Source organism: Schistocerca cancellata, chromosome 6, assembly GCF_023864275.1.
Source record: "Schistocerca cancellata isolate TAMUIC-IGC-003103 chromosome 6, iqSchCanc2.1, whole genome shotgun sequence".
NCBI classification, from domain to species: Eukaryota; Metazoa; Arthropoda; class Insecta; order Orthoptera; family Acrididae; genus Schistocerca; species Schistocerca cancellata.
The window spans coordinates 274,226,623-274,240,609 of NC_064631.1; the positions used below are offsets into that span (position 1 = coordinate 274,226,623).

At 46.0% G+C, this 13,987-nt stretch overlaps 1 protein-coding gene across 1 annotated transcript in view; it reads left to right on the forward strand.

The window, feature by feature from the left end:
- LOC126190776 (alpha- and gamma-adaptin-binding protein p34-like) overlaps positions 1-13,987 on the forward strand; it is an 86,481-nt gene that overhangs the window by 16,224 nt on the left and 56,270 nt on the right. Inside the window, exon 3 of the mRNA XM_049931317.1 lies at positions 9,431-9,554. Coding sequence (XP_049787274.1) covers positions 9,431-9,554 — 124 coding nt within the window. The remainder of the gene's footprint in view (positions 1-9,430; positions 9,555-13,987) is intronic.

Genomic DNA, 13,987 nt, shown 5'->3' on the forward strand with positions numbered 1-13,987 from the left:
TTAGTTTTTTCATCTGATTTCTGAGATATGGAAGCTCTTGGTGTATGTTGAAAATTGTGTGTGTCCAGCAAAACTTCACTGACTCTTGGTCAGTTCTTAATTTGAATTGCTTTAACAATCAAGCATTTTCTCCTCATTATTTCTTGTAATGCATATTCTAACAAATATGTTAACCTTTGTTGTTTTCTCCAATAAATCATCAGCATAACTGGTTCAAGAATGAGAACCTATGACTTTTTTTGTATGTTTGTAGTATTTTCTCCAAAAGTATTGTACAGCAAGATCAGTCATATTTCGATTTTCAGTGTATGGTATGAAGGGAATAAAATTTCTTTTATTGTTAATCTGCGACACTGATGCTGTTTTCTCTTTACATTAATTCCCACAGTGTCAACTTTCTCTCCTTTACTTGGCCAAAAATTATGAGAAACATAATTGAAAAATGACTTAAACCATTATGAGAACATGGCACAAAGTTACCCCTGCAGGTCTCAGTTTCTAGCTCTCTTGCTAATGTGCAAAAACTAGCAGCAAAGAGGAACTTATACTGCATCGCCAGACTGTTGAACATTGTAGCTGAAGTTGTGACATAACAGGAGATGGTAGGGTTGGGTTGAGCAGTGAGTGATTATAAATTAAACCTTTTATTAATATCAAGGAAGAAGCTAATCCTTTTATTAATATCAAGGAAGAAGCTTTACATTATGGCCAATATATTTAAAGAAGTTTATAAGAGCTATGTGTTAAACTGCGACAAGTGCCTGAATAACAACAAAAGGCGAAATTCAAGAACTGTTACAATTAATTAAAATCTGAAACCAGGAAATGGACCCAAAGACAATAACAGTAATATCAAAAACAAATAACATAATAAAATTACACTGGGGCAACCCACAGAATAAGAAAATTGAAAACTAATATCAAATTAAAAAAAGGGGTTATTTCCAAGAAATGTACCCATCAAATTTGTAGCCTTACTATGAGCAATATGTATCGAGCACTCAACTCTTGAGATGTTGAAAAGAGAGACAGTAAAAGACGAAAGTATTGAAAACAGGAAGTCATTAAAGAGAGAGAGAGAGAGAGAGAGTAGCAGCTCTTCTTTCACTCATGGGAATTGATTAAAGAAATGAATAATATCACTTACATTACTCATCAGGTTTATTATCGCCGTGCAAGGTATCGTTTCTCCTGTTGGCACTATTCCTTCTACCCAGTACCCAGGATACATGTGTGGACCATCTTTTCAGAAAATTGGGAGAATCTCACAGGAGAGATAGATACCAGATGTCGTAAGGTGGGAAAATATAAAAACTGAAATATTTACTCTCATGCGGCATTCTGCTACTCTCGTGTGACATTTCACTGTCACAGCAAAAATCAATATCCACATTTCTCGCTTAGAGAGTTGAGCGTTCGATGTATTTCGCTCATTGTTAGGCCATGACTTCAATGTGCACTATTTCTTGGAAGTTACCTAAAATGAATTGACTACACATGGACCACATGGACAAATACACAATGAGTGTGCTCTGAATATTTGTGCCCACCATCTCTGTCAAATAACACAGTGGCAGCAAATCGGAAATACAACAAAGCATAAGGAATTTAGTTGCAATTCAAAATTACAAGATAGAAAACATTTCCAAATAATTTTCCAAATAGTTTTAAGCCTTGTACTCAAAACCGGTGTTACGGGCTAACAAGAACATGTGAGGTTCATAACTCACTCATTGCAAAGGGAACCACAGCTGTAATTGAAGTCATCAAAACTCTCCAAGAGTTTGCTTTACTTAGATATGCTTACATCACCTGGCAGAAGGTACAGTAATACAATTCAGTGGTTCATTGAGTCCTACTGCATCACAAGCAAGACACCAGCCATGTAAGGGAGAGAGTTAGCAACAGGTTGCACCAGAAATGAGGGAAATGCTGTAGGACAACACACTCGCATACCTCAAGACATTGCCCCAGTTTGCGCCTTCTGGGAACAGACTGCTCTATAGCAAACAGTACTGGGCATGCCGTACTTCCATTCTTCTTATTGGCTGCCAACTAGACCATGGCTACCCAGCTGTCCAATCAAAGCCCTCCTATTCAGCTGCTTGCTGGTATTCCAGGGTTCCTTCTCATGTTATTCACTCAGTCATACTCCCAGCTCCACCCAGTTTCCCCCCAGGGGGCTCACGGTTCTTTCGTGAGTACGTGCATGGTGAGCATGGGGCCCCGAGCTATTGCAGCCTTCCTTCTTCCCGGGGCTGCATTTCCTTGCCCTTCCCCTCCTTTCATCTCCTTGCTCCTTCCCCTTCACCCTCTCCTCTCCCTTTCTTGGTGTCCTTGCTTATGTTGGCCCTGCTATCCTCCTGGTTATGTTGGTTTTGCAATTTACTTTTGTTGCGTAAACACCTCATCCTTTTGGCATTCCCTGATCCCCCTCTGGGGTTTGACCTCCATTACTAAATTTTTATTCCGTACTGTGAGCCATTTAGGGAAGAGCACCTTACCTAGTGTCTCTGACGTGTGCCCTCCTAGTTCATTGCACCTTTCCTTTCACATCGTTGTCTGATGCTAGGGTGCATAGCCAGCACGGTAGCCAGCCCGTGTGGTGGGGTCACTATGTACCGTTTTGGTTGAGCCCCCTGAACACACAGGGATGTCACTTCTGATACCTGAGCTGTGACCTCCTCATGGAGTGGTTGCTTGTCATCCTGGAGCATCGGAACTCCCGGCAATGGCCGCCGTACCAGACGGCTCATGCTGTGGCTGGGTGGGGCCTGTGAGAGCTCTCTCTTGATCAGAGTGGGTGGTATCAGGACGGACACTATGCAAATGAAACACATACGGGTCCAGAACTCTGGCCGTTCTTCTGCGGCTATCTCTCTGCGTGGAACTGATTCTTTTAGTGCTGCTTCTCCTGCCCCTTCGGCCTTCCCTTCCATGGCTACCCCCTGGGAGGAGGGTCAGACTCGTCAGCTAGGGGCGAAACCTTTCCCCCGCTATCTGGTTTGCACCATGACTCATGACTGATGGGGATACTTCCACCAATACTAAACCTTTATTCTTTGTGGAACACATTGAAGACAAGTTTGGCGAAGTGGACTCCCTGAGCAAGATGCGGTCGGGATCGTTGTTCATCAAAACTGCTTCAGCTGCCCAGTCTGCAGCCCTTCATGCCTGTAACCATCTTGGCACAATTCCTGTTTCCATTACCCCCCACCAGTCTTTCAATAGGGTTCAAGGTGTGATTTTTCACAGGGACCTCATCCTTCAAACTGATGAGGAACTTCGGGGCAATCTCAGACTGGGGTGTTCAGAAGGGTCCGAAGGACAATCACTTTAATACTGGTGCCTTTATCCTGGCCGTTGAAGGGGATACGCTCCCTGTGACATGAAACCACACATCCCACCACGTGTGAGATGTTTTAAGTGCTTGCGTTTTGGACACGTCTTCCCACTGTTCGCTGGCCCCTCTCTGTGGTGACTGTGGACGTCCACTCCATGAGGGAGTTCCTGTGTTCCCCCTCCTGTGTGTGTTAATTGTCATGGCAATCATTCTCCACTTTCACCAGATTGCCCAGTATATAAAAAGGAAAAGAAGATAAAGGAGTATAAGTCCATTGATCGTTAACCTACACTGAGGCGCATAAGAAGTATGCATGTCTTCACCCTGTGTCCATGACGTCTAGTTATGCTTTAGTTACACCTTCACCCCTTCCTTATCCCAGTCCTGGACCACTCTCTTCCCCCTCCCCTCAGTGTCTGCCGGTGAAGGGTGTCCCTCCTGGGATACCCCTTCCCGGCACCTTCCAGGCCAAAGGTCTGCTGCCACGTGATGACCGTGAGAACCACGGTCTGTTGGCCCCCAGGTCGCCCGATCTCTTTCTGTTCCCGATCTTGCTGCAGCTGGCTCCTTTATGCCACACAGCTTTCCTCGATTAAGTCCCAGGACAAGGAGCTGCTGGTGTCACCAGAAGTCCCATCCCTGGCTTCACAACCAGATTCTGACCTTTTGTTCATGGATGTCGCCCCCTCCTTGTCGGTGATGGGTGGTGACCTGGTGCCATGACTGGCTTTAGCCTGTTCAACCCCCATTTGAATCATCGTTCTGTGGTTATCCAACGGAATTGTAATGGATATTATCGTCACCTTCTGGAGTTGAAATCCCTTAGTTTGTCTTACTCTGCAGCTAGTGTGGTTCTACAGGAATCTCATTTTACTGATGATCAATCACCGACCCTTTGTGGGTTCTGTGTTTTCTGTCGAAATCAGGTCGGTCCCCTGCGGGCCTCTTGTGGCGTTTGTACGTTGGTCCGTACAGACGTTGCTAGAATGTGGATTCCTCTTCAAACTACATTGGAAGCGGTTGCTGTTAGTGTCCACCTGGACTCTGGGGTCACGGTTTGCAATCTTTATCTCCCTCCTGACAGGACTCTTACACCTGCTGCCCTAACTGCCCTCCTTCAACAACTTCCTCCTCCCTTCCTCCTTCTCGGGGTTTTTAATGCTCATCATCCCTTGTGGGGCAGTGCATTTCCATCTAGACGAGGTCTTCTCATAGACCAGTTTATTGCAGACCACGACTTGTGCCTTCTTAATGATGGCTTCCCTACTCATTTCAGTGCCAGTCATTGTACCTTTTCTGCAATTGATCTTTCTCTTTCTTCTCCCTCCCTCCTCCCTTCATTACACTGGTCGCCACACGACAACCTTTGTGATAGTGACCATTTCCCATTGATTCTCTCGCTCCCTTCCCGCTCCCCGATGGACAGGTTACCTCGTTGGTCTTTCCAATGCGCCGATACACTACACAGGTCTTGTTTTCTCCCTCCTTGTCAGGTTGTATTGATGACATCCTACGTGATGTGTCTGACGTGATTGTTCACGCTGCTACCCTTGCTGTACCGCGGGCATCTGGGCCATTTCGCCGCTGGCAAGTCCCGTGGTGGAGTACAGCCATTGCCATCCATGATCGCCGTCGAGCTTTGCAACACCTTAAGAGGCACCCATCCATTGCCAACCTTATTATATTTAAACGCCTTCGCGCTGAAGCCCGTTATTTAATCAAACAGAGCAAAAGGATATGTTGGGAACGCTTTGTTTCTTCCCTCGGTTCTACTGTTACTAAGTCATGGGTATGGGCTACACTTCGCTCTCTCCAAGGTTGCCATTGGCAGTCCACCCTCCCAGGCCTTCACCTCCCAGATGGCCTTTGTACAGACCCATTGATTCTTGCGTAACATCTTGTGACCCATTTTGCAATGGCGTCAGCATCAGCCTTCTATCTGGCTGCTTTCCTTCACCAGAAACAGTGGGCCGAAGCTTCCGCCTTATGTTTTACCCCTTGTCAGTCAGAATCTTACAACAAACCTTTTACTGAATGGGAATTTCTTTCCGCACTTTCTTCTTCTCTGGCCTAGACTCCATTCATAACCAACTGCTTCAGTATCTCAGTGCTCCACAATGACAACATCTTCTCCAGGTGTTTAACCATATTTGGCTCCAGGGCGACTTCCCTTCTCAGTGGAGGGATTGCATCGTGATTCCTGTCCTTAAGCCTGGTAAGAACCCCCTATTTGTTGAAAGCTATCGGCCAATTAGTCTGACAAATGTTGTTTGCATGTTACGTGAACAGATGGTAGCCTGTCGGTTCAATTGGGTCCTCGAATCTTGGGATCTATTGTCCCCTTACCAGTGTGGCTTCCGAGAGGGACAGTCTCCGATAGATCATTTACTTCGCTTGGAATCCGCAGTACGGCAGGCTTTTTCCCAGCGCTGCCATTTGGTTGCAGTATTTTTCAACCCTTGCAAGGCCTATGACACGGCTTGGTGCCATCACATCTTACACTACATCAGTGAGGTCTTTGGGGCCCACTCCCAATTCTTATATGCCAGTTCCTGTTCCATCGGTCGTTCAGGGTTCGGGTTGGTACTGTTTTAGTTCTCCACGGTCCCAGGAGACTGGCATCCCACAGAGTTCTGTATTGAGTGTACTTCTTTTCCTAATTGCCATCGATGGACTTGTGGCCTCTGTCGGTCCTTTGGTCGCCCCTGCTCTGTATGTGGATGATTTCTGCATTTGGGTTAGTTCCTCTTTGATGGCCTCTGCAGAGCGGTAGCTCCAGGGAGCTATACGGCGTGCCTCTGCATGGACCCTCTCACATGGGTTTCAATTCTCTCCTTTAAAATCGCGGGTGGTCGACTTTTGTCGCCGTACTATGATCCACCCCGATCTGGAGCTCTATCTTGATGCACAATGATTGCCTGTGGTCCCACAGTTTCATTTCTTGGGTCTTCTTTTCGACAACAAGCTCATTTGGCTGCCTCATATCAGACTTCTGCAGCTAGGATGTTTCTGTAAACTCGATGTTCTTCGCTTGCTTGCCCACACCTCTTGGGGTGCGGACCGCTCCATCCTTCTCCGCCTTGACCGTGGTTTAGTTCCGTCTCGCTTGGACCATGGTTGTCAAGTTTATGGTTCGGCTGCTTCTTCCACACTGCACGTGCTGGATCCAGTCCACCATCGTGGTATCCGTTTGGCCACTGGTGCCTTCCATACTAGTCCTGTTGATAGTCTCCCGGTTGAAGCTGGGATCCTACCCCCCCCCCCCCCCCTCCCCCTTTCTGTTTGGCAGTCCCAGCTTCTGGTGTCTTATGCAATCACTGTCCGTTCCTCTCCCACTCATCCTTCCTATTCTATCCTGTTCCCAGACCATGGACGTCGCCCACCTGATTCCCGCCCTCGGGCGGGTTTACCGGTTGGGCTCTGCCTTGCGTCTCTTCGCCGTGATTTTCAGTTTCCTTCTTTGTCCTGTCTTCCACGCTCCCTCTGACCCCCCCCCCTCCCTCCCTCCCCATTGGTTAGTTCCTCGTCGCCAAATTTGGATGGATCTCTGCTGAGGTCCGAAAGATTCCATTCCCCCCCCCCCCCCCCCCCCCACCCCCCCACCCCCAATAGTGTTCCGTTCCATTTTCCGTCAAATTTTATGGGAGTTTCAGGATGCTGTTGTTTTTTACACCGATGGCTCTAAATCTGCTGATCGTGTGGGATATGCTTTCACGTCCTCTGTTGGCATGGAAAATCATCTGCTGCCACCTACATGTGGGGTGTTTACTGTGGAATGATGGCAATTTGCAAGTCCCTTACCTTTATTAAACAGTCCCAACACAACCACGTTTTGTTATGTACGGACTCAATGAGTGGCCTTCTGGCTATTGACCGGTGTTTTTCGCGCCATCCCTTTTTCTCGGCCATCCATGACCATCTCGCTGATCTTCACTGTGCTGCTTGTTCTGTTGACTTCCTTTGCGTCCCTGGCCATATGGGTATCCCAGGTAATGAGCTTGCTGATCGTTTGGCTGGGGGAGCAGCGGATTTACGGCTCCACATCAAATCCCACTTCGCACAGTCACGGGCCAACTCTTGGGAGGCTACCTCCCGGTCTAATAAACTTCGTGTGATTAAGGTGACACCAGACCCGTGGCGTTCTTCCTTTCACCTCTCCCGAAAGGACTCGACACACACTGTGTCCTCTCCGCATCAGCCATACCAGGCTGACCCATGGTTTTCGTTTGCGTAAAGAGCCACCCCCACTTTGTGGTTGTGGAGCCTTCCAGTCAGTAGCCCACATTTTGGTGGAATACCCCCTTCTTTTGGCTCTGCGTACCAAGTACAGACTTCTCCGCACTTTACCTTTAATGTTGGCTGATGATTCCCGGATGGTCGAACTGATTCTCTGTTTCCTCTGGGAAAGTGGTTTTTATTCTCAATTTTAAGGTTTTTAACCTCACTCTGGTGTTGGGGCAGGGCGGTGAGTGTTGGGGTATCTCCCACTGTAAGCTGTGTTTAGAGATTCCTGACTCCCCTCCCTGGCCAAGATCCTCTTTTCTTCCCCTTTTACTCTGTTTTTATCACTTTTTAGAATTGGTTAGTCTCCTTTTCCCATACGCACTTCTACGTTCTAGTGGTTGAACACTTTTAAGTCGCAGGTGATCTTGCCTCTACTGCTTCAGAGGTAGGATATTTCCTGCCTCTAACATAGCCTTGAGGTCGCTCTCTTGCTGACTTACCTCATTTTGTTTTTACCACTGACAACACGACTGCACTTTTATGTTTTTTAGCCTTTCCCCTTTTATCATTCTGACTTTTCTGAGATGTGAAATTATCTGAATGGACCACATTTGAAACAAGGGACTGATGACCTTGCTGTTTGGTCCCTTCAACTCCAATCAACCAACCATCTACCCAATTTGTCCAGCTGGTCTCGTACACTGACCCATCCCAGCACTGGTGTCGCATTGCTCTTGCTGACAGTTCCCTCATGGAGCCACACTGATGCAGCTGAGTGGTGTCTTACGATAATGGCTCAGAACTGTATTCTGACTTCGTTTAGCTGACATCCTCCCTTCTGTGAGATGCAATAGAAATTTTTAGACATATGAACTTGCCTGCAAAATGGGCAGACAATATCAGATGATTTGGTGGGAACATCTGAAGGCAGATGAAAATGATTAATGCGTGTGCTGATTGTACAAATTTCCAGTCAACTTTGAGGGTGTTTAACACTTCTGGTTGGGAGAATGCAAACTGCCAGGAGACATTTGTTTAGAAGGAGGTGCAATTGGCACAAAGCCACCCATGTGGCACAAAGTCACCTCCGTTTATAGTAACTGGAAAGGACATTCCTGGTTATACCAGGGGTAGGCAGAGAAACCAAGTGACCACCTGTCTTTGAAACGCCACTGGTGACCTGTCAGGAAGGATTATTGACAAGCATGAGATGTGATGCGTTTTCGGGCCATCTGCGAAAATTGTAGTTCCTTGGCAGCATAAAAGACCATTTTTACCTCTAAAAGTTAGGAGCTTAACAGATCATTATCCAATGCAGTCGGTCACACACAGACCAAACATTTAGACTTACAGAAGAGTGCTGCTCTGAACACCAGAGGTACACACATTTTGAATAACCATGTTGGTCAATGGTTGCAGAGCACTGCTTGGCAGCAATACACTCCATGAATTTCAAGCACATGAATAGGCTGATGTATACATTTGACATATGACATATTTACAATATTGTTAATATGTTTGTGCATTTCATATGATCACTTAAAATGATTTTACAGTGTTGTGCAGATTGAAGTTTATTTATCAGTAATACATTGAAATTTGGCAATGACAGTCTGGACAGTGGAGATCTGTATTTATAAGATTTTTATGGAAAATCATCACTTGCATTTATGGCTATAAGATTTTTGGGACAGAATTGTTGCATGCACAGTTTCACATATTTACATCACCACGTAATTTTCATTTGTAACAACTAGAAATACATCATAATAACCACCTTGTTCTGCAGCATATCTGGCTGTATTGTTAACTTAAGTAGAACTATGTTATCAATTCATAACATTCTATGTTAATTATTTTCAGAGTGATGGTCTTTCTGCTGTTGAAGGTTGGTTGTCATTCCTTAAGGAGTTTGAGCCTGAAGTTCAAATATTGCTATGTGATCGATGTGAGGAGGAACCCCCTGAAGGACTGGCCAGAGTCACAGGTACGGCGTTGTGTTTTCCAGAGAAAACTGTGTATTGATGTGTGTAGTTGTTCTAGAGCTTGCTGTATCTAAAGAAACTTAAACTGGAAAATAAGCTTGAAAAGCTATGTAATTGTGAAGAGAAAAGTAGTGAATAAGTCCCTTAAATAAGTATTGAAGTATGCTCTCCTGCTATACCCAGTGTGTCAACTGGAAAATAATTTTTGGTATGCTCACAAAAAATTACGACCTTAAGTACTTAACAATTTTATGTGCTGGTAGTGATGTCACTATTACACAACAGATAGAAATTTTGAGTTAAGGCTTACCATTCCAGCTTTAAATTTATTTCTCTATAAATTCTGCAGTGTTGGTCATTTTATCAGTCAGTATCAGCAAAATTATGAAGAGTTTCCACTTTCCCTGGAGCCCTTCATGATTATCACAAATGATATAAAACAAAGGTAGTTATTTGTACAAAGGGTATGTCACATAGCATTAAGACTAGTATGTGGGTCCGTAAAACTTACAATGTTGATGCTACTAAAAATATTTCTTTCTTCTGGTAGTTTCACTAGATACCATGAGCATAAGAACACTGAGGAACATACAGGGACATTAGTTGGTGCAAGTCATTGAAATTAAGGTATCCTTTTCATGGTTCCGCACCTCATTCGGTATAAACAGAACTCTTATAGGATCACTTTGTCTGCCTGCCTGCCTGCCTGTCCATCGGACTTTTCAGAACCCCTTTATTGAAGAACCAGTAGATATATCAAGTTGAAATTTATGTCACGTATTAAGTGCTATGATCCCTTGGTGATGTAAAAAATTAAATGTTTTAAATCAATGCAATTGAAAGATATGGCCTCGAAAGACGTGGCTATTTATGTCATATTCCGATATTCACAAATGTACCCATCAAAACCTATGTGATACTTCCTGTTAATCTGGAGTCATGAAATTTACCAAGAAGCTCACATTTTTGCATTCGGCGACTGCCGCCTGCAGGCTCAGTGGTCCAATACAGAACCTTGCATACACAGCCATTTCGAAGTGATTGTTATGCTGTGTTGTGTTGCAAATTAATACTTATCTTGATGAGTGGCAAAGGGGTTCCTGACCAGTCACAGACAGCGTCAGATGCTCTTTCCAGTCCTTGGAGAATGATATAGGGTAGTACTGTATGGAGTGAACACTCTGACAGCCAGAATCTGATTTTGGACATACTATCACACACCTTAAGTACTTTGCAATTTTATGCCCTGGCAGTGGTGTTGCTAGAACAGAACAGACAGAAATTTTGAGCCAAAGATTACCATCTCAGCTTTAAATTTATTTCACCATAAATTTTACAGTATCAGTCATTTTATCAGTGTGCATCAGTAAAATGGCGAAGGGAGCTCGCCACTCTTTGGTGGGTTCATGCTTGGCTACCATGGGGCCCCAGCCATTGCAGCATTTTTTTCCCTTTCATGCTGCATGTCTATCCTCTTGCTATTCTTTTTTCCCTCCCTTGGGGAACATATCTGGGGTGTTATTGGGAATGCTTTGGGCGTTTGGATTTCCTCTTTTTCTTCTTCCTCCCTGTGTGCCCCTGAATGCCAGCCCACGTGTCTGATGTGTAACAGGTGACTGGGTAAAGCATAATTCCCAGCCCCGGTTCAACAGGTAGGGTTCGTAAGTACCCCCTGGTACAGGCCAAGCCCAGGGAGGGGTGATTGCCTGATCTGCAACCTTCCCAAATCACCGATTGGTTCCTCAGTCAGGTGTTCGGGAGGTGTGAACTGAGGTGTGAACAATCACCTAAGGCGAGTGTGCCCGCTTGAGACGCTGGCAGTCATGGGGGATTTTCTCTCAATGAGTCACCCATCTTCACAATCAATGTCTGCAAAATGTAAACATAAAGAGCCTAATGATTCAAAGAATCTTCCTGCTGCACCATGGTTCCTCGTTGTCTCATGTACTGAAGCCAGTCAGTCCTTCACCACGGAATATCCGTGTGTTATTCAGAAAGATGTTGATGCAATTGTCAGCCCTGTGAAATCCTGCTCTCATTTATGGAATGGCACTTTGCTTTTGGAGACCTTCTGATTCTCAGGCATAACAACTGTTTGCTGCCTCGCTTCTCCACGGCTACCCTGTTCGTGTCGAGGCCCGTAGAACTTTTAATTTTTTCCTTGATGTAATTTACACCAGGCTGCTAGACGATCTAACTGAGGCCGAAATCCAGTCTTACCTCTCTGATCAGGTTGTCAGTGCCGTCCATCACGTAATGAAGAAGGTAGCTTCTTCCTTACTGCCCACCTGCACTCTTTTTCTCACCTTTGATAGAGTGGTGCTTCTGTCCAAGATCAAAGCAGGCTATGAAATTATCACAGTTCGACCGTACATTCTGAACCCGTTTCATCAGCACTAGAACGTCTTGTCGACACCCAGCCAAATGTGTAACCTGTGATACGGATCCGCACGAGGGCAATTGTCCACCTCCTTGTCCCCGTAGTATCAACTGGAATGGCGGCCATGCCGCCTCCTCTCAGCATTGTCCTGTGTATCTTTATGAGTGGGCTGCCCAAGAGATCTGGGTAAACGAAAAAGTGCCTTACCCAGGCGCTCACAAGTTACTGGCTAGTCACAAACCCTGCATTCTCCTGTCTGGCATCTATAGTTCTGTTCTTGTTACCCCGTGCTCCATGAAGGACATGACCAAGCAGACATGTGATCTCCAATTCAGCTCTGAGGTTGTGAAATTGCCCAGTGTCAAGGTAGTGTCACCATCCCCCCATCCGGCTGTGCAACAAGCCATCAAACCCTCGCCTCGAGGGGCGAAGTGACTGTTACACAACCGGTAGGTCAGACAGGACAGAAGGTGTACTCCCATGAATACTTCAGCCAGACAACACCCGAGTCTTCCTCTAACCGGAAAGGCTCGAAGAAGTCCACCAAAGGCAAACAAACGGTCTTCTCCTTCGCTGACTCAGAGATCCTCTTCGACGGTGTTGCCACAGGATACCTTAGCCCGGCAGGCCTCCATGTGGCCAGTGCGCACCACCAACCATTTTTCAGCATTGGACTCCACAGACTGACCACACAAGCAAGCCGACGCTTCTGTGGACCCCATGGAGTAGGATCCTCCTACTTCTGAGCCTTATAGTAGCAACCCTTCACAGGCTGTCACTTGGCAGCCGCTATGGTGACACCTCTACATCTCTGCCTCATCGTGACTCTCTTCCAGTGGAACATTTGCAGCCTTCGTTCCCATAAAGAGGATTTACTGCTGTTTTTAGCATTGCAGCATCTCCTTGTACTCTGCCTTCAGGAAACGATATTGTGCGCTCTCCCACCCCCTCCCCTCCCGATTGCTTTGAGCTTTCACATTTCTTATTGGTTCATTTTGGCATTCCCCCTGAGGTTGGCATTCCATCTCTTGGGGGCATCGTGCTGCTCATACGGGATGACATTCATAGTCAGCCCATCTCGCTGATACCCATCTTCAAGCTGTTGCAGTTCACCTTTTCCTTCCCCACCTGACTTTTTCCCACTGTACCATTTGTGTCCCTCCATCATTCATTGTCACCGGAGCAAACTCCTTTCAGCTTATTGGGCAGCTACTTCCCCTATTTTTGCTACTCGGTGACTTTAATGCCTATCATCCCCTTTGGGTTTCTCCCGGGACCTGTCACGGATTTTCTCTCTTGGCTGACCTTCTTAACCAACTTAACCTCTTTTGCCTTAACAATGAAGCACCCACTTTCCTTTCCGACTCCTCGCACACTTATTTGCATTTGGACCTATCCTTCTGCACTGCCCATGTTTGCCCATCATCTTGAGTGGTCCATTCTTTCTGACACCTACTCGAGCGACCATTTCCCGTGTACTATCCGTTTGCTGACTCCTACCCCATCTTCGTGCGCACCCAAATGGAAGCTTACTAAGGCTGACTGGCAGCTTTACTCCTTTCTGATGACCTTCGAAGAACAAGATTTCCCCAGTTGGGATGACCAGGTGGAATATTTCACAAACGTTATCCTTACTGCTGCGGGAAGTTCCATTCCTCACACTTCATTTTTACCACATCTTTTCCCAGTCCCTTGGTGGACTGAGGCATGCCACGACACGATTCGCGGGCAGAGACTTTCTCACCGCATCCTACTATGGCAAACTGCATTCATTATAAACAGATGCATGCAAATTGTCATCGGGTTCTTCGGGATAGCAAAAGAGCTAGCTGGATTTCATTCACTAGTTCTTTTAACAGTTCCACTCCTTCCTCTGTTGTGTGGGCCAACCTCCGACAGCTCACTGGGACAGAGAGACAGAGATCCATTCCCCTATTTCCGGCCTGACAGTAGCAGACGATGTCATCGTGGACCCTTATTGCTATCTCCAACTTCCTCCATCAGAAACAAGCAGAGTAGGCTCAGGTGATACCCTTCTCTTCTCCGACTCGTGAG